General features: G+C 47.4%; 1 protein-coding gene across 1 annotated transcript in view; it reads right to left on the bottom strand.

The window, feature by feature from the left end:
- Positions 1-27,101, bottom strand: part of LOC120921837 (prostaglandin-E(2) 9-reductase-like) — a 63,198-nt gene that overhangs the window by 316 nt on the left and 35,781 nt on the right. Inside the window, exons 6-8 of the mRNA XM_040334324.1 lie at positions 20,397-20,506; positions 11,884-12,049; positions 5,167-5,249 (exon numbers count right to left, since the gene is read on the bottom strand). Coding sequence (XP_040190258.1) covers positions 5,167-5,249; positions 11,884-12,049; positions 20,397-20,506 — 359 coding nt within the window. The remainder of the gene's footprint in view (positions 1-5,166; positions 5,250-11,883; positions 12,050-20,396; positions 20,507-27,101) is intronic.

The raw sequence follows: 27,101 nt of genomic DNA, 5'->3' as shown, positions 1-27,101 counted from the left end.
GTAACGTTATTAATTATGGTAATCACTTCTGTGTATATATCTATGGCTGTAATAACTCTGCAATAAGATAGGTGTGTATATATATATATATATATAGTTAGAAAACAAAGATTAGTTGAGTCCCCACCCCCCCCTCCCCGCTCTGATAAAGATCTGAAAAAACGCATCCAAAAACTTTTATTAACAAGTGACTCTGCTGAAATGAATTGTACATAGATTGTCTATAAGGAGATCTGCGTTGCCTGAAATTCTGGAAAATAATAATAATAATAATAATAATAAGTTTTGGTGGTATAGAAGTGTTATTGAAGATAAACACTACACAAATTGTAAACTATAGGTCTGAAATATATATATATATAGCTGGAACCGAGATAAATTGTGGATAAAGCGGTCTGTGACATCTGAAAAAATATATTATATAGGCTTGTAGTGTGTGTCTCTCCTTAAAGCAGGGGTTCACCCAAAACATTTTTTTTTTACTTTACATCTAGCAGAGCCAGCATACTAAGGACATTTACTTTCGGCAGGTAATTATTTTATTTTTTCTCCATACATACCTTTATATTCTGATTTTGTCCAGGGCTTCCGGGTTCCGATGACTGCGGGACTGGGCGTTCCTATCCTTCGGTTCGATGATTGACGGCTTGTGAATCAGGTGGCCTGTTGCACAACGCGCGTCACTAGATTTCCGGAAATAGCCGAGCTGCGAGTCGGCGCTATACGGCTCCTGCGCAGTCAGCTCTACACGGCGGGCGCAGGCGCCGTATAGTGCCGACTCGCAGCTCGGCTATTTCCGGAAATCTGGTGACGCGCGTTGTGCGACAGGTCACCTGTTTCACAAGCCGTCAATCATCGAACCGAAGGATAGGAACGCCCAGTCCCGGAGTCATCGGAACCCTGAGGCAGGGATAGGAACGCCCAGTCCCGGAGTCATCGGAACCCTGAGGCAGGGATAGGAACGCCCAGTCCCGGAGTCATCAGAACCCTGAGGCTGGGATAGGAACGCCCAGTCCCGCAGTCATCAGAACCCTGAGGCAGGGATAGGAACGCCCAGTCCCGCAGTCATCAGAACCCTGAGGCAGGGATAGGAACGCCCAGTCCCGGAGTCATCAGAACCCTGAGGCTGGGATAGGAACGCCCAGTCCCGGAGTCATCAGAACCCTGAGGCAGGGATAGGAACGCCCAGTCCCGCAGTCATCAGAACCCTGAGGCTGGGATAGGAACGCCCAGTCCCGCAGTCATCAGAACCCTGAGGCAGGGATAGGAACGCCCAGTCCCGCAGTCATCAGAACCCTGAGGCAGGGATAGGAACGCCCAGTCCCGGAGTCATCAGAACCCTGAGGCTGGGATAGGAACGCCCAGTCCCGGAGTCATCAGAACCCTGAGGCAGGGATAGGAACGCCCAGTCCCGGAGTCATCAGAACCCTGAGGCAGGGATAGGAACGCCCAGTCCCGGAGTCATCAGAACCCTGCGGCAGGGATAGGAACGCCCAGTCCCGGAGTCATCAGAACGCGGAAGCCCTGGACCAAGTCAGAATATAAAAAGGTATGTACGAAAAAAAAAAAGACCTGCCGCAAGTAAATGCCCTTACTATGCTTAGTCTAATGTTAAAAATTTGTTTTTAGGGTGAATCTCCACTTTAATTGCACGCACATGGGACTTTCGCTTTTGTTTTTTTGTTCTCCTTTTCTCTCCTACTGAACTTTGGTTGTATATTTTTATGAGCTGATAGGGCTAATCACATAATACAGAGGGGAAGGCCCCGTACACACGAGGAGACATGTCCGATGAAAACGGTCCGCTGACTGTTTTCATCGGACATGTCTCCTGGGAGCTTTTGGTCTGATGTGTGTACACACCATCAGACCAAAATCCCACCGGACAGAGAACGTGGTGATGTAGATGGCATAGTGAAGGGCTTTGACTGGAAGCTGGGACTAGGGTTGAGCGAAACCAAACTGTAAAGTTCGGGTTCGGTACGGACTTTGGGTTTTTCCCGAACCCGAATTGCAAAAAGTTTGGGTACGGGATCGTAGCAGAGGGTACGTCAGAGGGTGCGGGGTCACGTGACGGGTGGCCCTGCCTCCTCTATATAAGTAATGTCACAGCTCCAGCCGCTCATTCGCTGGGCTGTGTCCAGCGGTGAGAGGCGGTCGGGGATGCTGCGCTCCGGATGGATGGATCTTCTCATCGCTGGAGCGGAGATCACCCGGCCATCGCAGGATCGTCTCATCGCTGGAGATCACCCGCAGCCGTCGCAGGATTAGGACAACGTTGAAGCAGGAAGCCGGGAACGAGTGGATTATCACCGCTGGAGTTTTTTTCTTTTTTTATTAATAAAGGACTTTATTCTACAGTGTGTGTGCTTTTTTTACAAGACTTTACACTTCCTTCGTGAAATGGTAGGGGTACAGTGTACCCCATTACCATTTCACACAGGGGGGGTCAGGATCTGGGGGTCCCCTTTGTTAAAGTGGTCTTCCAGATTCTAATAAGCCTCCCGCCCGCATACCCCCACAACCACCGGGCAAGGGTTGTGGGGATGAGACCCTTGTCCCCATCAACATGGGGACATCCTCCCCATGTTGGGCGCATGTGGCCTGGTGCGGTTCAGGAGAGGGGGGGCCGCACTTTGTTCCCCCCTCTTTTCTGCGGCCGGCCAGGTCAACGTGCTCGGATAAGGGTCTGGTTATGGATATTTAGGGGGAACCGCACGCAATTTTTTTTTTAAATTGGCGGCGGGGTTCCCCTTAATATCCATACCAGACCTGAAGGGTCTGGTTATTGAATTTGCGGGGACCTCCGCGCATTTTATTTTTTCTAAAAGTCCGTGTCCCATTGACTACAATGGGGTTCGGATTCGGGTTCCCAAACCCGAACTTTTTTCTTAAACCTGAACATCCAGGTGTCCGCTCAACTCTAGCTGGGAGGCTTAGAGGCTAAAGCCCTGTACACACGATCGGTTCGTCTGATGAAAACAGTTCGATGGACCGTTTTCATCGGACGAACCGATTGTGTGTGGGCCCCATCGTTTTTTTTCCCCATCGGTGAAAAACAATAGAACCTGGTTTTAAAATGTTCTGATGGTTAAAAAACCGATAGAAGAAAAATTATCGTCTGTGGGGAAATCCATCGGTCAAAAATCCATGCATGCTCAGAATCAAGTCAACGCATGCTCAGAAGCATTGAACTTCATTTTTCTCTGCACGTCGTAGTGTTTTACGTCACCGCGTTGGACACAGATTTTTAGCTGATGGTGTATAGGCAAGACTGATGAGTCGGCTTCATCGGATATCTGATAAAAAAATCCATTGGTCCGTTTTCATCGGATGAACCGATCGTGTGTACGTGGCATTAGAAGCTTCTTAGTTTGTCATTGTATATGGTGCCAGGGATCTGCTTGTGGCTTTGCAGCCCTCTTCAGGTAGGGGAAATCTTTGATTCTAAGATGATCTCCATAAACACCATTTTTTCACACCTAAGGGTTAAACAAATCTAAATGCCTAAGCACAATTTTGCATATTTGGCATGTGTTAGTAAAACCTTATATATCATCACAACTACTTTGTGCATCCAAGTGTATTATACCTTGTTTTTTGCAGGGGGCTTTCATTTAGTAGTAAATAGTTATGGATATCTCCTGATTTTTATTTGTATTACCAATGGAAAACTGCCCCAAAAAAGTAACATTTTTTTTTTTTTTTAATTGAGCTGTAAATGTATGTAGCGCTGACATTCTTGTATATTGATGTGTGTTTGCATACTTTAATACAACGTCTATGGACATTGGTATGTTTAAGTATTTGGAGCCATCTAGTGACCAAATACTGGTAATGCAGAGAGATGTTTTGTTTAGATTTTTGGTTTCCTTGGAGACGAGGGCACAGAGGGGAAAACAATCCCGGAGGTTGGGGCAAGTGATCTAAGGGTGCCGGAGGGATGGTGGCTGGATTGCAGAGACCGAGAGACACTCATCCGAGCATTGGAGGACCGGATCCATCCAGCGGAGCTGAACGGAGCTGACGGAGAAGCAAGTTGCAGTCACAGGACAAAAGTTACTACCCGGAGCTCCGATCCAGTGGGTGAGCGGGTCACGACCCACAGTTTGCCAAGTTCCACACGCAGTTAGACTCATATACAGGCCTCACTGGGATTTATAGTTCCACAGAGGAGCAGAGAAACTGACACTGAGAAGGCTTGAGGCCTATCTACTTCGACGTTTCACTCGATTTTAAAATAGTTGTTGCAGTTACACCAGGAGCATTTTCACTTCAATTTGACTCATCAAAACTGTGGATTACAAATCTCAAGGAGTTACTTTAGCTAGCGAAGAAAAGAAGATCCAGGACTAAGTAATTTAAGTGAGATCCAAAATATACTGACCTTGACCTTTCACGCTAACTGACCCAAACACTAACCCTAGCACTGACCTAGATCAAACCTTGATCTAGGTATTTTTATTTCTATTTATTAATTATTTATGTTTCATTTTTTTTTACAAACGTTTTTTTTTCTTTCTGCAAGGCCGATCAGAGACTATCACAGGAATCAGGTGACCCTGAATCGGGAGATCCGAGTCCCGATCGTAAATATGGGGCCGGGACTCTCGGTGAGAAACAGCATAAAGGGAGAAAGTCCACTTCCGTAAGGCCGCATATATGTGTTATGTCGGCACGAAGGGGTTATAAAAAAAAAAAAAAAAAAAAAAAAAAAGGAAAATAATATATATATATATATATATATATATATATATATATATATATATATATATATATATATATATAAATATATATATATATATATATATATATATATATATATATATATATATATATATATATATATATATATATATATATATATATATTCACAAAAACTGTATATTAACTAGCATACATGAATCAGAGAACTGAGTCTGGTGTCACCTCCAAGGCCTGAATAACCAATATAGAAGACCTTTGCAAAAATATACTGCACAAGGCAAGTTCTCTAACGCGTTTCAATGGATTTACCCTATTCATGAGAAGCACACTTCCTGTCCTAGGATGACAATGCTCACTTTTCTGTATCAGGACAGGAAAAACAATATTTTGACACCAGAACCCCATTCCTCTCCTATTTAACAGGCAATGGCTGAACAAGGAATACTCAGTAATACTTACTGTCTAGCTTCCACATAGCGATAATTTCTGTTGAGAGCTTCAAGTTCCTTCATGTCTTCTGAAGGCAAATTGAAGTCAAACACCTGTAAACATCACAGATTATTATAATTTGTTAATGGAATAAAAAACTAGAAAGAAGTTGAGTGCCATAAGCACATGTCATTCCTGCATAGGTGAGAATTGAGGAAGTGGGGGAGGGTATGTATCAAAAAAAGAAACTGTCCTTCATAAGGGGTGGGGGAGGAAAAATAGTGTCACTTTCACTTTTGAGTGAAGGCCCACTTTAAGGTTTTATTTAGATGGTCAGCAGTAACTGGGTACCTACCAGTGTAGCATTCGACTGACCACCAATACCAGGGCACACTTACTTTCACTGACCACCAATACAAGGGGCATGCCTCCTCCCCTGACCACTAATGCTGAAGCATTCCTCCCACTATCAATTTAAGGAACATGCTCCTCTCACTGATCACCAATGTAAGGGACATTCTTCCTCTCACTGATACCATTGTAAGGGGCATTCTTCCTCTCACTGACCACCAATCTAAGGGGCATTCTTCCTCTCACTGACACCAATGTAAGGGGCATTCTTCCTCTCACTGACACCAATGTAAGGAACATTCTTCCTCTCACTAACACCAATCTAAGGGGCATTCTTCCTCTCACTGACACCAATGTAAGGGGCATTCTTCCTCCCACTGACCACCAATGCAAGGGGCATTCTTCCTCCCACTGACCACCAATGCAAGGGGCATTCTTCCTCCCACTGACCACCAATGTAAGGGGCATTCTTCTCCCACTGACCACCAATGTAAGGGACATTCTTCTCCCACTGACCACCAATGTAAGGGGCATTCTTCCTCCCACTGACGACCAATGTAAGGGGCATTCTTTCTCCCACTGACCACCAATGTAAGGGGCATTCTTTCTCCCACTGACCACCAATGTAAGGGGCATTCTTTCTCCCACTGACCTCCAATGTAAGGGGCATTCTTTCTCCCACTGACCACCAATGTAAGGGGCATTCTTTCTCCCACTGATCACCAATGTAAGGGACATTCTTTCTCCCACTGATCACCAATGTAAGGGGCATTCTTTCTCCCACTGACCACCAATGTAAGGGGCATTCTTCCTCCCACTGACCACCAATGTAAGGAACATTCTTTCTCCCAGTGACCACCAATGTAAGGGACATTCTTTCTCCCACTGACCACCAATGTAAGGGGCATTCTTCCTCCCACTGACCACCAATGTAAGGGGCATTCTTCCTCCCACTGACCACCAATGTAAGGGGCATTCTTCTCCCACTGACCACCAATGTAAGGGACATTCTTCTCCCACTGACCACCAATGTAAGGGGCATTCTTCCTCCCACTGACGACCAATGTAAGGGGCATTCTTTCTCCCACTGACCACCAATGTAAGGGGCATTCTTTCTCCCACTGACCACCAATGTAAGGGGCATTCTTTCTCCCACTGACCTCCAATGTAAGGGGCATTCTTTCTCCCACTGACCACCAATGTAAGGGGCATTCTTTCTCCCACTGATCACCAATGTAAGGGACATTCTTTCTCCCACTGATCACCAATGTAAGGGGCATTCTTTCTCCCACTGACCACCAATGTAAGGGGCATTCTTCCTCCCACTGACCACCAATGTAAGGAACATTCTTTCTCCCAGTGACCACCAATGTAAGGGACATTCTTTCTCCCACTGACCACCAATGTAAGGGGCATTCTTTCTCCCACTGACCACCAATGTAAGGGGCATTCTTCCTGTCAATGACTACCAATGTAAGGGCATCCAAACTGACACCAATGTAAGGGGCATTCTTTGTCCCACTAACCACCTATACAATGGGACATTCTTCCTCCCACTGACCAACAATCTAACAGGAATTCTTCCCTTAAAGCCACCAATGATATCAGGGACAGGTGACATCCTTCCACTAACTAACCACCAACATAAGTGTAGCGCCCCCTTACTTTCAGTATGGGCACTACGCTAAAGTTAGTGGGGAATGGGAGAGTTACCTTGCTCCCATTCACTAATTGTTTACATTTCTGGGACTTCTGTCATTTCAGAAATGTCCACTGGGTCAGTCTGTGGTCCAGGGATGCAATGTCACCCCTGGCCAGCAGTTGGCGCCAGAGGGGTTCTGGCAGAGTAAGTTTCTCCAGCAGCCAATCGGAGGAGTTTTTGCCTCGCGGGGCGTGCTGGAGAGGAGTATATCTGTGACAGGTGTCATGTGTTCTAAAATCTTTGCAGGGTCCCCATTCCAGGTGCGGCATCCACCTTCAGGGTGCGCGCATTCATGAACCCCGCCGGCGTGGCCCACATGGCCATAGTTGCAGTCCACTTGGAACCTCACCCGGAGAAATAAGGGGACCCCAGTCAATTTTGGCTGGGTTCCCGATTCTATTGAAAGGATCCCAGGCTGGTTGTCGTTCGATTGGGGAGTCGGTTTGAGGGGAACCCGGAGGCGGGTCGTCCAGCGGAGCCTGAACAAACCAATTGGGGATCCGGTGACCAGAGTACTGACAGGTATGTTGCTGTCATCTGGTGACCGATGCAGAAATCTACTGGGAGGATTCGCTCCATCTATCTATCTAGCTCAGTTATTGTAATTGGCCTGTGGCAGAGGCCCGAGCCAGGTCTGAGAGAGAGGCCTGTTCCTCCCAGAAATCCTAAGTGACGTCTCGGCTGCCAGGCCTGTAAAGAGGGGTCTGTCCGGGGGCACTTTACTCACTCAGTTGGTGGCGATGAGTTACAAATTGGTACTATGCAGAGCAGTACCGACTGCTCCATCTAATATCCAGGCCTGATACTGCAAGGTTCTTCCTCTCTCTTCATCAACTTTGCCCTTCCCAATTGATGTTGATGTTGGCCGTGTTGGCCAGGAAAATAAAGCATTGGAAAAACCTTTATTCACTGTCTGGACCTTCGCTCACTGTTTGTCTCTACAATTGCACCCCTAGACACCGCCAGGGTAACTTAATAAGCCGATCCCAAATCAACCAGCGGCTCCTTCGGGGGTAGCGCTACATAAGGGACATTCTTCTTGCCACCAACCACCAAAGGGACATTCCTCAATCTGACACTATTGTAAGAGGCAGTCTTCCTCCCACTGACCACCAATTTAATGGGAAATTCATCCTTCCACTGGTCACCAATATATTGGGCCTTTTCCCTCCCACTTTCCACCAAGGCAAGAGTCATTCTTCTCACTGTCCACCAATATAAGGGACATTCTTTCCTCATTGACACCAATGTAAGGGACATCTTCATTCCAATGGCCACCAATATAAGGGACATTCTTTCCTCATTGACACCAATGTAAGGGACATCTTCATTCCAATGGCCACCAATATAAGGGACATTCTTTCCTCATTGACACCAATGTAAGGGACATCTTCACTCCAATGGCCACCAATATAAGGGACATTCTTTCCTCATTGACACCAATGTAAGGGACATCTTCACTCCAATGGCCACCATTATAAGGGACATTCTTTCCTCATTGACACCAATATAAGGGACATTCTTTCCTCATTGACACCAATGTAAGGGACATCTTCACTCCAATGGCCACCAATATAAGGGACATTCTTTCCTCATTGACACCAATGTAAGGGACATCTTCATTCCAATGGCCACCAATATAAAGGGCATTCTTTCCTCATTGACACCAATGTAAGGGACATCTTCACTCCAATGGCCACCAATATAAGGGACATTCTTTCCTCATTGACACCAATGTAAGGGACATCTTCACTCCAATGGCCACCAATATAAGGGACATTCTTTCCTCATTGACACCAATGTAAGGGACATCTTCACTCCAATGGCCACCAATATAAGGGACATTCTTTCCTCATTGACACCAATGTAAGGGACATCTTCACTCCAATGGCCACCAATATAAAGGCCATTCTTTTCTCATTGACACCAATGTAAGGGACATCTTCACTCCAATGGCCACCATTATAAAGGGCATTCTTTCCTCATTGACACCAATGTAAGGGACATCTTCACTCCAATGGCCACCAATATAAGGGACATTCTTTCCTCATTGACACCAATGTAAGGGACTTCTTCACTCCAATGGCCACCAATATAAAGGGCATTCTTTTCTCATTGACACCAATGTAAGGGACATCTTCACTCCAATGGCCACCAATATAAAGGGCATTCTTTTCTCATTGAAACCAATGTAAGGGACATCTTCACTCCAATGGCCACCAATATAAAGGCCATTCTTTTCTCATTGACACCAATGTAAGGGACATCTTCACTCCAATGGCCACCATTATAAAGGGCATTCTTTCCTCATTGACACCAATGTAAGGGACATCTTCACTCCAATGGCCACCAATATAAGGGACATTCTTTCCTCATTGACACCAATGTAAGGGACATCTTCACTCCAATGGCCACCAATATAAAGGGCATTCCTCCAACTGACACCATTTTAAAGGGCATTATTACTCCCACTGGCCATCAATGTAAAGGACATTTTTCCTGCCAATGACTACCAATTTTAGAGGCATTAGTCATCCTACAGACCACTAACGTAAGGGGCATTTTCCTGCTACTGACCAGTGACCACCAATATAAGGGACATTCATCCATTGACACAAATCTAAGGGGCATTCTTCCTCTCACTAACACCAATGTAAGGGGCATTCTTCCTCTCACTGACACCAATCTAAGGGGCATTCTTCCTCTCACTAACACCAATCTAAGGGGCATTCTTCCTCTCACTGACACCAATCTAAGGGGCATTCTTCCTCTCACTGACACCAATGTAAGGGGCATTCTTCCTCTCACTGACACCAATGTAAGGGGCATTCTTCCTCTCACTGACACAAATCTAAGGGGCATTCTTCCTCTCACTAACACCAATGTAAGGGGCATTCTTCCTCTCACTGACACCAATCTAAGGGGCATTCTTCCTCTCACTGACACCAATCTAAGGGGCATTCTTCCTCTCACTGACACCAATCTAAGGGGCATTCTTCCTCTCACTGACACTAATCTAAGGGGCATTCTTCCTCTCACTGACACCAATGTAAGGGGCATTCTTCCTCTCACTGACACCAATCTAAGGGGCATTCTTCCTCTCACTGACACCAATCTAAGGGGCATTCTTCCTCTCACTGACACCAATCTAAGGGGCATTCTTCCTCTCACTGACACCAATGTAAGGGGCATTCTTCCTCTCACTGACACCAATCTAAGGGGCATTCTTCCTCTCACTGACACTAATCTAAGGGGCATTCTTCCTCTCACCGACACCAATCTAAGGGGCATTCTTCCTCTCACTGACACCAATCTAAGGGGCATTCTTCCTATCACTGACACCAATCTAAGGGGCATTCTTCCTCTCACTGACACTAATCTAAGGGGCATTCTTCCTCTCACTGACACCAATGTAAGGAACATTCTTCCTCTCACTGACACCAATGTAAGGGGCATTCTTCCTCTCACTAACACCAATGTAAGGGGCATTCTTCCTCTCACTGACACAAATCTAAGGGGCATTCTTCCTCTCACTGACACCAATGTAAGGAGCATTCTTCCTCTCACTGACACCAATGTAAGGGGCATTCTTCCTCTCACTGAGACCAATGTAAGGGGCATTCTTCCTCTCACTGAGACCAATCTAAGGGGCATTCTTCCTCTCACTGACCACCAATGTAAGGGGCATTCTTCCTCTCACTGACACCAATGTAAGGGGCATTCTTCCTATCACTGACACCAATGTAAGGGGCATTCTTCCTATCACTGACACCAATGTAAGGGGCATTCTTCCCATCACTGACACCAATGTAAGGGGCATTCTTCCTATCACTGACACCAATCTAAGGGGCATTCTTCCTCTCACTGACACCAATGTAAGGGGCATTCTTCCTCTCACTGACACCAATGTAAGGGGCATTCTTCCTCTCACTGACACCAATGTAAGGGGCATTCTTCCTCTCACTGACACCAATGTAAGGGGCATTCTTCCTCTCACTGACACCAATGTAAGGGGCATTCTTCCTCTCACTGACACCAATCTAAGGGGCATTCTTCCTCTCACTGACACCAATGTAAGGGGCATTCTTCCTCTCACTGACACCAATCTAAGGGGCATTCTTCCTCTCACCGACACCAATGTAAGGGGCATTCTTCCTATCACTGACACCAATGTAAGGGGCATTCTTCCTATCACTGGCACCAATGTAAGGGGCATTCTTCCTATCACTGACACCAATGTAAGGGGCATTCTTCCTCTCACTGACCACCAATGTAAGGGGCATTCTTCCTCTCACTGACACCAATGTAAGGGGCATTCTTCCTATCACTGACACCAATCTAAGGGGCATTCTTCCTCTCACTGACACCAATGTAAGGGGCATTCTTCCTATCACTGACACCAATGTAAGGGGCATTCTTCCTCTCACTGACACCAATGTAAGGGGCATTCTTCCTCTCACTGACACTAATATAAGGGGCATTCTTCCTCTCACTGACACCAATGTAAGGGGCATTCTTCCTCTCACTAACACCAATGTAAGGGGCATTCTTTCTCACATTCACATGGATGAAAGGGGTATATTCCTACTCCCACCAAAAACAGGTTATTTTTTTTCTCCTGCTCATATCCATATAAAGGGGTGGTAAATGCTGAGTTTTTACACTAAACACACTTGCTTTATTCCTCAACTAACCTGAAAGTTTTCCTTGATCCTTGCGGGGTTAAAGCTTTTTGCCAGGACAACAACTCCAAGCTGAAGATGGAACCTTAGAGCCACCTGAGCCGGTGACTTGTTGTGTTTCTTGGCTATGGTCGCTAAAACCGGATCCGCCAGGACAACCGGAGCGTTCTGATCAATCCTAAAGAAAATATATATTTATAATAACATGAGCCTCATTTCTTCATCCCTGTTAGCAGATCCTATACAATGGAGTAACAACCTATTCAGTACAAAGAATACATCCTATAAGGGGTTAAATATTTTGGTTCTTAACCACTTGACCTCCAGAAGGTTTTACCCCCTTCATGACCAGGGCATTTTTTACTATTCAGCACTATGCTACTTTACCTGCCGATTGTTCGGTCATGCAAGTCTGTACCCAGGCCGGATTTCCCACAAGGCCACTGAGGCCAGGCCTTGGGGCGGCAGGGCTCCAAGGGCGGCAGTGGCATGGAGTCCCCTGACGCCCAGAACATACAGTTAAGGGCGGTAAGTTATGGGGGAATCCGCTCGCTCACAAGTGATTGCGGCGATGTCGCCAAAATACGTGTAAAATATGTGCTCCCGTCCGTCCTCCCCTCTCCCCCCCCACCCCACATACCTCTCTCTGCTGGCTCTGTCCTCGGGACTCCGTCCTCCCCCCGGCCACAGAGTCTGTCTCCTGTACCTGCTGCCGATGTACACAGTGAGAGGGGAGAGCTGTGCTCTTTCCATCTCTGCTGTGACAGGAGTTCTAGCACAGTGCTAGGACTCCTGTTTTTGGAGGTGACAGGGTCAATAAAGAGAACATGTCACCTCCAATTGCTATCACACAGGAGATAAACTTTTTTGCTATCATACAGGAGAAAACTAAGTGAAAAAAAATTGATAATAAATAAATAATTAAATTAATAAAATAAAAAAGTAAAGAATAACAAAAATAAGAAAATTATACAAAAATTCAAAAAAGTAAGCGACAAGCTACAAATAAATAAAAAAAGTGATAGAAAAGTAAAAAAAACAAAAAAAAAAAAACATTTGAACTAACCTTGCCACACAGTCTCCATTGATTTGGGGGGGGGGGGGGGTTCGGTTGGCGGAGAGGGGGTGCATTGTGGAACCTGGCCTTGGGGCAGGGAGAGCAAATCCGGCCCTGACAGTACCCAAGTCTACAAACTATGGTGTATTTGAAAATTGCTCAATCCCGATGTACTGACACAGTGAGAAAAGTAACACTGTAAGTGCCTTGAATTGATGGTTTATTCACTTGAGCTCTCTTTTTTTTGGTAATGTAAGTACTGTTTTTTACTGAATTCACATAAAAATTACAACACTATGGGGTTGATTTACTAAAGGTAAATAGTACGTTGCTCTAGTTCTGAGGGGAACATTTTTTGCTTGCACATGATTGAATGAAAGAAATCAGCAGAGCTTTCCCTCATTTCAGAGCTTCCTATCAGATCCAGAGCAACTGCACATGCATCGCACAGACTATTTACCTTTAGTAAATCAACCTCTATACAGGGCCGATTTACTAAAGGGAAATATACTGGCACTGCAAGTGCACTTCCTCCGAAGCTTAGTAAATGAGATGAATCTTCACTTGGCAAAGAATACTCAATCACATGCAAGGAAAAAAAAAAAACAACAACATGCTTGTACATGATTGGATGATAGAAACCCGCAGAGCTTCCTCTCCAGGGCCGCCATCAGGGGGGTACAGGCTGCACACCTGTAAGGGGCCCGGAGGTCCCCAGGGGCCCAGATGGCAGCCCCCTTTAGGGGTCTGGAGGTTCCCAGGGGCTCGGAGGACCACAGGGCCCCAGATGGCAACCCCCCATTTTTTTTATTTATTTTTTATAAAAAAAAAAAAAATATATTTAATATATTTCTATTTTATTTTTTATTAAAAGACAATTTTATTTTTTAGAGGTCCGGAGGTCCCCAGGGCCCCGGATGGCAACCCCCCCCCCTTTTTATTTATTTTTTATAAAAAAAAATATATATATATTTTTTTTAATATATTTTTATTTTATTTTTTCTTAGGGGTCCGGAGGTCCCCAGGGGCCCGGAGATTTCCAGGGCCCCGGATAACAACCCCCTTTTTTTTTATAAAAACAATCTTTTTTATTTATATATATATATATATATATATATATATATATATATATATATATATATATATATATATATATATATATATATATATATATATATATATATATATATTTTTTTTTTTTTTTATAAATGTTTATTTTTTTTTATTTATTTATTTTTTATTAAAGGGCCCAGAGGTTTCTTTTTTTTTTTTATTAAAGGGCCCCAGATTGCAACCCCCCTTTAAAAAAAAAAAAAAATTATATATATATATATATATATATATATATATATATATATATATATATATATATATATATATATATATATATATAAGAAGGCCAGTATGGTGGCCTGAGTTTATGGGAGGAGCCCGGAGGGTATTTAAGCAGCCCACTCACACATGCTCTTTGTCGGTTCAGTGTGCGGTACTACACGTCACTGGGCCGACTCTTTCCAGCTCACCTCATGTCCGTGAGTCTGCGCATTCAATCGCATTCGACATCGCAAGCGCTTTGCGGCTTCTCCCTTCATGGTCTTCGCCGGCGGTTCCCGCTTACTGTCGCAGGTAGGATTCAAACCTTTTCGAATCTTGTGCAATCTTACAATTCGTTATGCTTCCTATCCTGCATCCCTTTTGGGAAAAAATCTGCTTCTGAGTTACTTTTGCTTATGTTCCAACATCATTCGGCTCAGGCATAATACATTTGCAACTTCCTTCTGCCAAACATACGATTCATTTGTAAATCCATTTGGAGATTGACATGTGTTTGTATGGGTTCTTTGGCAGATTGAGGTGGTAATTGGACTCACATGGTGCCTTCTCTGCACTTGATTAGCCTGGGGGGATGGGTGGTTGGTAGGTGTTCGGTTTCAAAGCAAGGGGTAGCATACACTCTACAACCAATTCGTATCAGATTCGTTCAATACTCCTTACTATCAATTCGTATCAGATTAATTTCATGCATTTTACAACCTTTTTGTATGAGATACAATTGCATACTTTCTACCGTTGTCATTCATTGTTTCCCCCATGCCGTGTGTTTTATTTCCCACAGCGGAACTTACGAATTGTTTGTTCACGGCTCTTCTCTCTCATTTATTTACTAAAGTTATTGCCTGTGCGTCATGCATGGCGCCACACCACACTCTTGGGATGTGTTGCACATCCACTCCAGTCCAAAGCAAACCCAGTCGCACGTTCACTGTCCCAGGTAGGATTCGTTAGCTTGTTTGTCATGTCAAATTCGTGGCCACTCATGGTGTCACCTGTACCATATGTTTGGTTCCCGCAGTGGAGCTTACAAAGCATTGATACGCACTTCTCGTGTTCTATTTTCTACACCAAACCTCCTTGTTTTGCCCCATGCACGGCATCACGCTACACATTCCCGACATGTTTCACTCCAGCCACAGTCCGCCGCAAACTCACTCGCATGGCCCACTGTCGCAAGTAAGATTACACATGCTTTATGTCTTATCAATTTGCTACCATTCGTTGTCTCCCATATCGTTCATTAGTGGCCCCTATGGAACCTACGATTCAAACAGGCGTTGTCCTTCTACCTTATACTGCTTGCTTAAGGTACAAACAAACCAGGTGTTTCTATCCTTTCTCAGTAACCCAATTCTTATTGATTGAGACCTTGCAACCATGCAAATCATCTCGGCAGTCTGAGACCCTTGCAACACATGACCCTTACAAAATGCAAAAAAAAAAAAAAAAAAACGCAAAAAGTTAAAAAATATATAAAACGCAAAAAAAAAAAAAAAAATATTGCCACCACGTAATCTCAGCCCAGCAACCTGACACCTGTTGAGACCGTTGCAACGATGCAAAATTCGTCTCCACAGCCTGACACCCTTGTTAAGACCCTTGCAAACGCAATACCGTCTTAGCAGCCCCACACTCATCGAGTCTTGCAACCACACTAAATCGTCTCAGCAGTCTGACACCCTTGTTAAGACCCTTGCAACACATGACCCTTACAAAACAAAAAAAAAAAAAAAAAAACGCAAAAAAAAAAAAAAAAAAACGCAAAAAAATAAAAAAAAAACGCAAAAAGAAAAAAGAAATATAAAAGTGCAGAAAAAAAAAAAATAATTGCCACCACACAATCTCAGCCCCGCAACCTGACACCTGTTAAGACCGTTGCAACGGCGCAAAATTCGTCTTCGCAGCCTGACACCCTTGTTGAGACCCTTGCAAACGCAATACCGTCTCAGCAGCCCCACACTCATGGAGACTCTTGCATGCACGCAAAAATTTTCTCCGCAGCCTGACACCCTTGTTGAGACCCTTGCAAACGCAATACCGTGTCAGCAGCCCCACACTCATGGAGACTCTTGCAAGCACACAAAATTGTCTCAGCAGCCTGATACCCTTGTTAAGACCCTTGCAACACATGACCCTTACAAAACGCAAAAAAAAAAAAAAAAAATATGCAAAAAAAAAAAAAAAATTGTCACCACACAATTTCGGCCCAGCAACCTGACACCTCTTGAGACCATTGCAACCATGCAAAATCGTCTCAGCAGCCTCACACCATTGTTGAGATCCTTGCAAACGCAATACCGTCTCAGCAGCCCTACACTCATCAAGACTCTTGCAACCACACAATACCATCTCAGTAGCCTCACACCATTGTTGAGACCCATGCAAACGCAATACCATCTCAGCAGCCCTACACTCAAGTCCCTTGCAACCACGCAATACCGTCTCAGCAGCCTCACACCATTGTTGAGACCCTCGCAAACGCAATACCGTCTCAGCAGCCCCACACTCATCAAGACCCTTGCAACCACACAATACCGTCTCAGCAGCCTTACACCATAGTTCAGACCCTTGCAAACGCAATACCGTCTCAGCAGCCCCACACTCATCAAGGCCCTTGCAACCACGGAATACCGTCTCAGCAGCCTCACACCATAGTTCAGACCCTTGCAAACACAATACCGTCTCAGCAGCCCCACACTCATCAAGACTCTTGCAACCACGCAATACTGTCATGAGCAACCTCCCACTCGTCAAAGACCTTTGTGACCATACAGTCTCGCCCCAGCAACCTGGCATTCATTGAGACCCTTGCAGCCAGACAAATCATCTTTGGCCTCATGTACACTGCTGTTGGTAAAAAAAAAAAAAAAAAAAATGGGTTCAGACGGATGTTCAGAGGCATTCGAAACGCATTCGAAACGCCAATGCCTGTAACAGCTTGTAAACACTGCCAGATGCGGTAACTCATGTTTACCAGCGTTTCATTCACAGTCGTTTTCATAAAAAATTAAAATAAAGGGGAATATTGTCTCAGCAACTTCACACTCATTTGAGACCCTTGCTAAATGTAATATCATCTCAGCTACCTCACACCCTTCTAGACCTTTGCAACCACACAATCTCATCTCAGCAACCTGACAGCCGTTCAGACCTTTGCAGCCATACAAAGTCATCTTAGCAACCTGACACTCATTTGAGACCATTGCAAATGCAATATCGTCTCAGCAACCTGACACTCATTTAGACCCTTGCAGCCATACAAAGTTGTCTCAGCGGCCGACACTCATTTGAGACCATTGCAAACCGCAACATCGTCTCAGCAACCCCTCACTTGTTGAGACCTGTGCAACCACACCATTCCATCTCAAAACAAACCTCATAATCATCGACACCTTTGCAACCATGCAATATCGTCTCAGCAAACGACTGAGACCCTTGCAACCACCAATACCATCAAACCTTCATACTCAAGGCCCCTGCCACCACACAATATCGTCCCAGCAACCTGACACTCACTGACACCCTTGCAACCGCACAATATTGTCTGCAGTAGTATAAAACACTTAGCGGCACGCACCTACGTGCAAACCCGAATACAAACTAAACTTGCAAACACACCTCAGTGACAAACAATCAGCCACACAAACACACAGTGGCACCCAGTTGGCCATTCATCTTCAGTGGCACGCGGGCCACTCATCTTTTCTCAGTTTTTTCCCTGCGGTTAGTTCAGGTTTTCATCCAGCACCAGCGAGTGCACGTTGGCCTGCGAGTGCATGTATATCGTCTTGTTGAGCACCTGTGTATTGTCTTGATTTTCTCACACCAATGCAAGATCCAGTCCAAGTTCTCAAACTAGACCAAGCATCAGTAGCAGACTTAGCTATGTGGGACAACTTCCCCACCTGATAGAACATCATTTCAATCTTCATCCCGGCAGTGTCAGCCGAGCCACCAAAGGCTTTGCAGCCATTTTTTAGGCCGCCACTGGTTCTCCAAACCTTGGCCCCCAGAAATTCTCTTAAATTTTTGCTTCACCCAGTCTTCATCACGCCTCGTGCTGCACCCCATCGTGGCAGCTGCCCAGGTCTGGGACCACACTTGAACAGGACAGACACTGTTCTTCACCACAGACAATCAGGCCACAGCCGACATCATCAATTAAGATAGATCTAAGTCACTCCCCATCACTTCCTGCGCAGGCTCGCGCAGCTGTCACTCCGTCACCAGTTAATATCTTATGTAGACCTTTTCCAGGCAAATGCAGCAGCTGATGCGCTTTCCTATTCCAACCTTGGAATGTTTTTTCCAGCAAGAGCCTGGAGCCGACCCAACAACTATCCCTGTCCCACCATGGACATTGCTGACGATGGACTGAAGTCGCATCTCGCCAACGCAATCCAACTTATTAACCACTCCTTGGCACGCAACACACTGAAGGCCTATCGCACTGCTTGGAACACTAATCGCAAATTTTTGGCCCCTTGCCCCGAAGCAGCAGTTGGACACATCCTAGCCTTCATATCGTATTGCCACATGCAGCTGACCATTTCTCAATACTATCACGCCATATCTAGATGGCATCCAGCATTTCCTGTCCCTGCAGGACCCCAGTAAACCGTCAGTATTCTCGAGCCCATGCAGTCAAGTCCCTCCTACAGGGCATACAGAAGCACCAACCTGTAGTCAGTGGCAAGCACCTACCTTTCAAGAGTCCCCTCTTTAGGGACATGTCTAAAATCCTTACTCGTTCCCTGTTTAGCGCTTTGCCCAGTCTAGTCACCCAACAGCCATCTACCAGGCCTTCTACGGTTCCCTACAACCTAGTGAATTTAGTCAGCGGCTCCGGCAGTCACACACTGCTCCGACGCCACCCGACTCGCTTTCGAACCACTACACTCTCACAGTCTGCAAACGCAACAAACCAGCCCCTGGGGTTGACATCAACCTGTTTCAGACTGACAACGCCTGACGCCCAGTGACGGTGTTCGACCCACTACTGCTCCATCTACCCAGCCAATCTGATGGTAGCTCGTTGCTACCCTTTCTAAACCAGCTCCCTGAGTGTCAGCCAGTGTGTCAAGCATGTCAGAATCCTCCTAAGTAACTTGGGCTTCAAACCCCAGTCAGTTCTCTGGACATTCTTTCCGAATTGGAGCAGTCTCAGTTGCCTCCCAACAGGGAGTACCAGACTACGTAATCAAGATACCAGGCTGATGGAAGTCTCCTTGTTTTGCCACATACATCCCAAATCCTCATGAAGGAATGGCACAAGCCTTTACCAAGCTGGCTCAATAAATACAAGAAATCAATATAAACTATTTCCCTATCTGAGTCTTTTGCCCCCTTTTCTTGGCATACTGACCAGACCACCAAGGCACACTTCAGGTCTATTTATGTTGTAAGTCTTGTCGCGTGTTTATGTGATCCACATCTCTCTCGGTCAGAGGGTAACGACCATAAATAAGAAGGCCAGTATGGTGGCCTGAGTTTATGGGAGGAGCCCGGAGGGTATTTAAGCAGCCCACTCACACATGCTCTTTGTCGGTTCAGTGTGCAGTACTACACGTCACTGGGCCGACTCTTTCCAGCTCACCTCATGTCCGTGAGTCTGCACATTCAATCGCATTCGACACCCTCCCGCCCTTCCCTTTTTCAGGGCACTTCTCAGCATGTCCTTCTTCAATTAACTACCCATTACTTACCTTGGGTATGCCCCCTTTTCTTGGCATACTGACCAGACCACCAAGGCACACTTCAGGTCTATTTATGTTGTAAGTCTTGTCGCGTGTTTATGTGATCCACATCTCTCTCGGTCAGAGGGTAACGACCATAAATATATATATATATATATATATATATATATATATATATATATATATATATATATATATATATATATATATATATATATATATATATATATATATATATATTTTTTTTTTTTATTATTTATTATTGTGTGGGAGTTGCCCAGCCGCCATGGGAGAGACCTGTCAAAGTGGGCCAGTCTGAATGAAGTCCAGGGCCAAATGTCTGTCCCAGTCCAGCCCTGCTTATATATATATAAAAAAATTCTACAACATGAGATAACGCTTTATTAGTGGACAGCCATATTTATGGGCCTCCTCACCATCTCTCATCTCTGCTAGATCCAAGCACGCTGTACCCAACCAGAACAATGTCCTGAGATTTGCAGAATTCCAGAAGCTTTCTCTGGTTCAGGTAGATATGACATTCCACCTGTAGAGGGGGCACCAGTAACCAAAAAAAAGAGTTTATTTGTACACAGAAAAAATATTTTCTACACATTTCTCAGGGACACTTTGTTTCGTCATATTAGGCGACCCGTCAGAATTTGTAACGAAAGTGACGTTCCGTCGCTGCGATCTTGCTACACCCCACACTCATCCACAGTGAGGCCCCCATACACACGTCCGAGAAACTCGACGGGCAAAACACATCGTTTTGCTCGTCGAGTTCCTTGTGAAGTCGCCGAGGATCTCGGCGAGCCAAGTTTCCTCATTGACTAACGAGGAAATAGAGAACATGTTCTCTATTTGGCCCGACGAGATCCTCGTCGGTTTCCTCGGCCAAAAGTGTACAGACGACCGGGTTTCTCGGCAGAATCCAGCTCCGATCGAGTTTCTGGCTGAATTCTGCCGAGAAACTCGGTCGTGTGTACGGGGCCTAAGGCTACTGTGAGAAGGCGGCAAGCAGACATCTTGTTACACCCACCGGAGTCTTGCATTCCACACTTATTTTAACAGTAAACAGAGCGTATATAGTGAAATACAGGGCCAGATCCACATAGAAATGGATCGGCGCAGCGTATCAGAGATACGCTACGCCGCTGTATCTTACCTGGCTTTAAGCCGAATCCAGGAAGATTTTGCGCTGAAAGTTACGGCGACGTAGTGTATTTCTGGCGGCGGAATTCAAATCGGCGATCAGGGGGAGTGATTCATTTAAATGAAGCGCGTCATTTTTGAACTTAGACGTGACTTACGTCCATCCCTATTCACGGACGACTTACGCAAAAAAAAAAAAAAATTCAAATTTCGACGCAGGAACGACGGCCATACTTAACATGGCAAGTCTATCTATACGCCGCAAAACAGCAGCTTTAACTATACGCCGGGAAAATCCGACTAGAGACGAGGTAAGAGAATGCAACGGTGGCGCGTACGTTCGTGGATCGTTGGAAAAAGCTCATTTGCATACCCGACGCAGAAAACGACGTGAACTCCACCCACCGGACGCCGAAGTATTGCATCCAAGATCCGAAGGCGTACGAAGCCGTACGCCTGTCGGATCGAACCCAGATGCCGTCGTATCTTGGTTTGAGGATTCAAACTAAAGATACGAATCGGGTAATTTGAAAGTACGCCGGCGTATCAGTAAATACGCCGGCATACTCTCTCTCTGGATCTGCCCCACAGCATTTAAAAATCTGTCTTACTGTTCAGATGTTGAATTTTAAAAGCAGCGGCAAACCTGCTGATATCACAGGTTTGCTAATCTGACGGAACATTGCTTCGAAAAATCAACATCAAAACATTCAAAATACAGAATTTCACGATGTAAACTGAGTTTACCATTAAAAATAAGTGTGAAATGCAAGACTCTGGTGGGTGTAACAAGATGTCCTCTTGCTGCATTCTCACCATATCCTTACTGTGGACGAGTGCGGGCAGGGCCAATCCTAGGGTCACAGACACCTGGGTGCAGAAATATTTCTGGCGCCCCCCCACATGGGCGTAATCATCTTACTAACTCCTCTCAAACACAGAGATGCTCCCCTAAGGCCTCGTACACACGACCAAACATGTCCGCTGAAACTGGTCCGTCGGACCAGTTTCAGCAGACATGTTCGGTCGTGTGTAGGGCCGACCGGACAATTTTCTGGCCAACCGGACAGGTTTCCAGCGGACAAATGTTTCTTAGCATGCCAAGAAACATGTCCGCTGGAAGCCTGTCCGCCGGACATGTCCGATGGTCAGTACGACTCATCAGACATGTCCGCTGGCCCGAGAACCCGCGCATCACGTCGAAGTGATTCGACGCATGCGTGGAAGCATTGAACTTCTGGGTTCACGCACATGTCGCCGCGTCGCCGTCACCGCGTATTCTGTCCGCGCGGAATTTGGTCTGATGGTGTGTACAGCCATCAGACCAAATGATCCCAGCGGACATGTCCGATGAAAACGGTCCGCGGACTGTTTTCATCAGACATGTTGGGTCGTCTGTACGAGGCCTAAGAAGTCTTCATTACCCTGGGATCTTCCCATGGTCTTTTAACAATAAAGAAAATGAGTACACTAATGGGACCTGGAGGGGGGTCTCTCTAATGCACACAGAGAGGGCTTCTGTTAGAAAGAGCCCCCCAGACATTACTAGGAGGGTGGCACTCGGAGAGCATTTCTGGGACTGCACTGGATGATTGGCAGCAGCTCCGGCCAACCCTGAAGCCTCTCATCACACCGCCTATGGGAGAAGAGCCGAAACACGCAGAGGGGGCGGGGCAGACAGACTGCTCCACGCGCAGCGGACAGAATAATTAGTGGAGCCTAGTACCGGAAGGTATGAATTCCGGGGACAGCGGGAGGTATGCGCTCTTGTCAGTTGCCAGCGGAGAGAGCAAGCGGAATGGGGAACCACAGCACCCGCTACATGCGCTCCTCCTCCGGACACAGACAAGAAGGAGGGAGGGGAGCACTCTGGAGCTTCGGCGCCCTCACCTCTGCAGCGCTTGGGTGCGGAGCACCCTGCCTAGGATCGGCCCTGAGTGCGGGGGGTGTACCAAGTTGGTGGCGACGGAACGCCACTTCCATTACAAAATCTAACGGGTTGCCAAATCTGTCGAGACACCGGATTATTTCAATTAGAAAAAGGCCACTCTGCCTTTCATTTCAAAATTACAAATATGTCAAAAGGGATTATTTTATTACCCCTGTATTCCTAGGAAATTATATTTAAAGAGAACCTGTCACCAGACCATTAATTTCAAGAACAATCTTCCGATAAGATTATATGTGCTTTTAATGTATTTTAGTCATGTTATTAACCTGTAAAATCCTTCCCTGTGTAGACATCCGAAAGCCTTGAGACTGCTGCTATGGGCTGCCATCTTGCATATGATGTCAGCTGCCCCAACAGACTCAGAACTGGTACCGTATTGTCCGGCGTATAAGACGACTTTCTAACCCCTTAAAATCTTCTTAAAAGTCGGGGGACGTCTTATACGCCGGTAACCTAACCTTACCTTATCCCAGAATCGCGGCCGTATGTTTTTTCAAAAGCCGCACCTCCTACCTGTTCCGTGATAGGCGGAAACACTCAGCTTCCCAGAAGGCGCTGTGTTTAGTGTCCGCCTATCACGGAGGCCCTCTCGTCCTGTGTTCAGTGTCCGCCTATCACGGAGGCCCTCTCGTCCTGTGTTTAGTGTCCGCCTATCACAGAGGCCCTCTCGTCCCGTGTTTAGTGTCCGCCTATCACAGAGGCCCTCTCGTCCTGTGTTTAGTGTCCGCCTATCACGGAGGCCCTCTCGTCCTGTGTTTAGTGTCCGCCTATCACGGAGGCCCTCTCATCCTCGGACGAGAGGGCCTCCATGATAGGCGAACACTGAACACAGTGCCTCCTGGGAAGCTGAGTGTTTCCACCTATCACGGAACAGAAGATGTAGAAGGCGCGGCTTTTGAAAAATCGTACGGCCGCGATTCTGCATGTCTTGGGATAAGGTAATGGGGCACAGTCTGGCATGTAATGGGGCACAGTCTGGCATGTAATGGGGCACAGTCTGGCATGTAATGGTGGCACCGTGAGGCGAGGCATGACTAGTAGGAAGGGGGTAGTCTTATACAGCGAGTATATCCCAAAACCAACATTTTGGCTGGAAAATTAGGGGGTCGTCTTATACGCCCAGTCGTCTTATACGCCGGCAAATAAGTTTTGTAGGCACCAAGTACATACACCATACATACATATTAAAATCTGACTGTACAATCTTTGTATAATCACCTTTAGATTTAATAAATCTATGCAATATGAGGAAATACCTAAACTTTCTAATTAATCTGTATCCCACCAGGCAGGCCCGGCACGACATACTTGTTGGTAGATCTAAAGGAGATTGAACAATCAGATTATAATGTGTGTGCTGAGCTTTAGATATGCAACACTTCCTGGATTGGCATTTCCCGAGCAAATTCAGAGACGCATTGTAAGTAAATATTCTTATGGGGAAGGAAAATACTGCAAGTTTGGATTTCAAATGCTACATTTTTCTACGCTTCTACCTGCAATTTTTCTTAAGCTGGTGACAGGACAGTAGCAGTCAGATGACTGGACTGCAGGCACGTCTTGCTGTTCCATGGTGTCCTGCCATTACTACTTTAGAAGGTTGTGCGTGTGTCTGTTAATACTACCACGTATCTAAACCCACAGCTAGCATTGACAGTAAAGGGAGGCCCGGAGCAAAAGCCAGCAAGAATAGCAGAGGGCCGGGCATGACAGTGTGTCTAGTGACACAGGAAGGGTTAAGTGAAATGGGTGGGGGAGTTAGGAGGAGCAGGATTGGATGCGAGTGGCAGGGGAGTGGCCTTATAAAAGGGTGGGGCGGGGCCAAGGAGGTCAGTTGCAGCCAGGAGAGCAGAGAGGAAACCGCTTTTTCCTCCTGCTCCCGAATCCAAGATGGTGTCCGTCGACCTCGTGCTTGCGAGCCGAGGCTGCTAACCGGGGTATAGAGTGGTTGGAGCGGCGCGCAGCGGAGTGGGTTTCTGAACAGGTGAGCGGATCGGGCGGCAGTGAGTTGACCCCACGCGGGCGGAGGTCGCGGCCTCCGGCCCGCTATTCGCCGGGGCCCTCATCCAGGACAGCAAGGGGGGCTCGGAGCCCACCGGGGGGGCGGTCGCCCCCCCCCGCCGAAGCGGGTGACGAGGAGTGAGGCGGAGGGGACCGAGCAGGACACACGCCGCCAACCTCCGTCGGTGGGGCCACGGGCCGTTTTGGCGCCGCTTCCTCGGCTGCGGGCAGTGGGGGGGGGCGCCTTCTCCCTCCACTGCTGGAACGGGGGCTGCAAGGGGGAAAAAGAAGGCCTCAGACCCACCTGGCACGGCCGCGGGGCCCTCTACACGTGGGGTCGGCGGTTCCGCAGGTGGGCGGGGCACAGCGCGGAGGAGATCGGGCAGCGGTGATCGGAAGGGGGTTGGAACAGAGCCGGCGTCGGGTGGTCTGCCTGCTGCAGCAACGCGGGGCAGAGGAGCAGCGAAGGGCCGGCCGGAACGGAGGGAGGACTCCACGGCCTCCAGGTCACCTTCTCCTGGGGGGCTGTCGGCCGCACCGATCCCAGTCGGGGAGGACAGGTCGGAGGGTGAGCTATCGGAAGACGAGGAGGAGGACGAGGAGCCGGAGCGAGAGCCAGCGGTGGAGGTCCAGTCTACGGCGGCGGGGGTGTCCCCCGGCAGGCCTGGTAAGTCCGCTGCCTTACATGTATCCTCTTTAGCTGACGCATTGTGTGACTTGCTGGGGAGGTGTCTGCACCTCCGCCGCCGGTGGCTGCACCGGTGGTGGCGGGCGTTGCGCCTGCCGCCTCCGACGCCTTGTTGAATGAATTGGTGGGGGGCCTCAGGGAGCTTTTGGGCCGGGTGGCTGCGGTACAGGGCCCTTCGCCACAGGTGGCTCCTTGGGCACCTGTGGCTGCGGGCACGGCTGGGGGGGGGTGCTCTGGCCGCTGGGGGGGTTGCGTCTCCGCAGCTTCCCCCGGTGGCCCTGGTGGCAGGACAGGTGGTGACGGAGAAGGCAAAGGCGGGGGGGCCCCGGAGGTGGTGACTCGTTCCGATCTGGTACGTATTGCGGATGCGGCGAGGTGTATATCTGCTACGAGTGTCCGCTAGGGGCTCATTTGAAACAGGAGGTCAAGGACAAAATTTACAAGAGCGAATACGTAGAGATATTCTCCCTGTTGCCGTTGGAGAAATTCAACCTCGATAAGGTGAAGCCGGATGATTCTAAAAAGGAGGATGAGGAGAAGAGGCGTTATAGGCTGATTCCGCGCACTTTCGTTAACTGGCTCCAGGCGTTCGCCATTATGGCTAGCACCATCGGCGAGACGAACCCCGAGCATTGCTCGGCGTTGTTCGGGTACATGGATTCCATTGGGGAGGCGCACCGGGTGTACGGGGGGTCGGCTTGGCTCAGGTACGATGAGCAGTTCCGTCAGCGGCGGGCGGTTAGGCCCTCTCTTCGCTGGGATCAGAAGGATATCAGCCTCTGGATGCGGCTCATGGCGGCGGCTAAGGCCCCGGCGCAGTCTTTTCAAGGTGGGGCCGGGGGTGCGACCTCCTCAGGACTGTCGGCCGGGAAGAAGTGGGGAGTTTGCTGGCAGTTCAATGAGAACGCCTGCAAATTCGGAGGATCGTGCAAATTTATACACGAGTGTTCAGGGTGTGGGGGCTCCCACCCCGCGGCTAAGTGTTTTAAAAAAGGAAAGCGTGCCGGTGACGCTGCTCAAAAAAGGGACGACTCCGGTGAGGGGGGAAAGATGCAGCCTTTCCTAAGTAGGTACCCGGATAGGTCGGCAGCGGAACTATTGTCCTCGGGGTTCAGGGACGGCTTCAAGATACCGTGTTCGCTGGCGGTGGTGCCGCCGGTGGTGCGGAATTTGAAATCGGCTCTCCTTCATCCGGGGGTGGTGGGGGAAAAGTTGGGCAAGGAAGTGGCACTAGGCCGGATGGGCGGGCCGTTTGCAGCCCCGCCCTTGCCGGAGCTGGTGGTATCTCCGTTGGGGGTGGTGCCTAAGAAGGAACCGAACAAATTCCGTCTTATTCACCACCTGTCA

This window comes from Rana temporaria (genome assembly GCF_905171775.1).
Source record: "Rana temporaria chromosome 4 unlocalized genomic scaffold, aRanTem1.1 chr4y, whole genome shotgun sequence".
In the NCBI taxonomy this organism is placed as follows: Eukaryota; Metazoa; Chordata; class Amphibia; order Anura; family Ranidae; genus Rana; species Rana temporaria.
The sequence above is the reverse complement of the archived record's forward strand: the minus strand, read 5'-3'. Positions and strand labels throughout refer to the sequence as shown.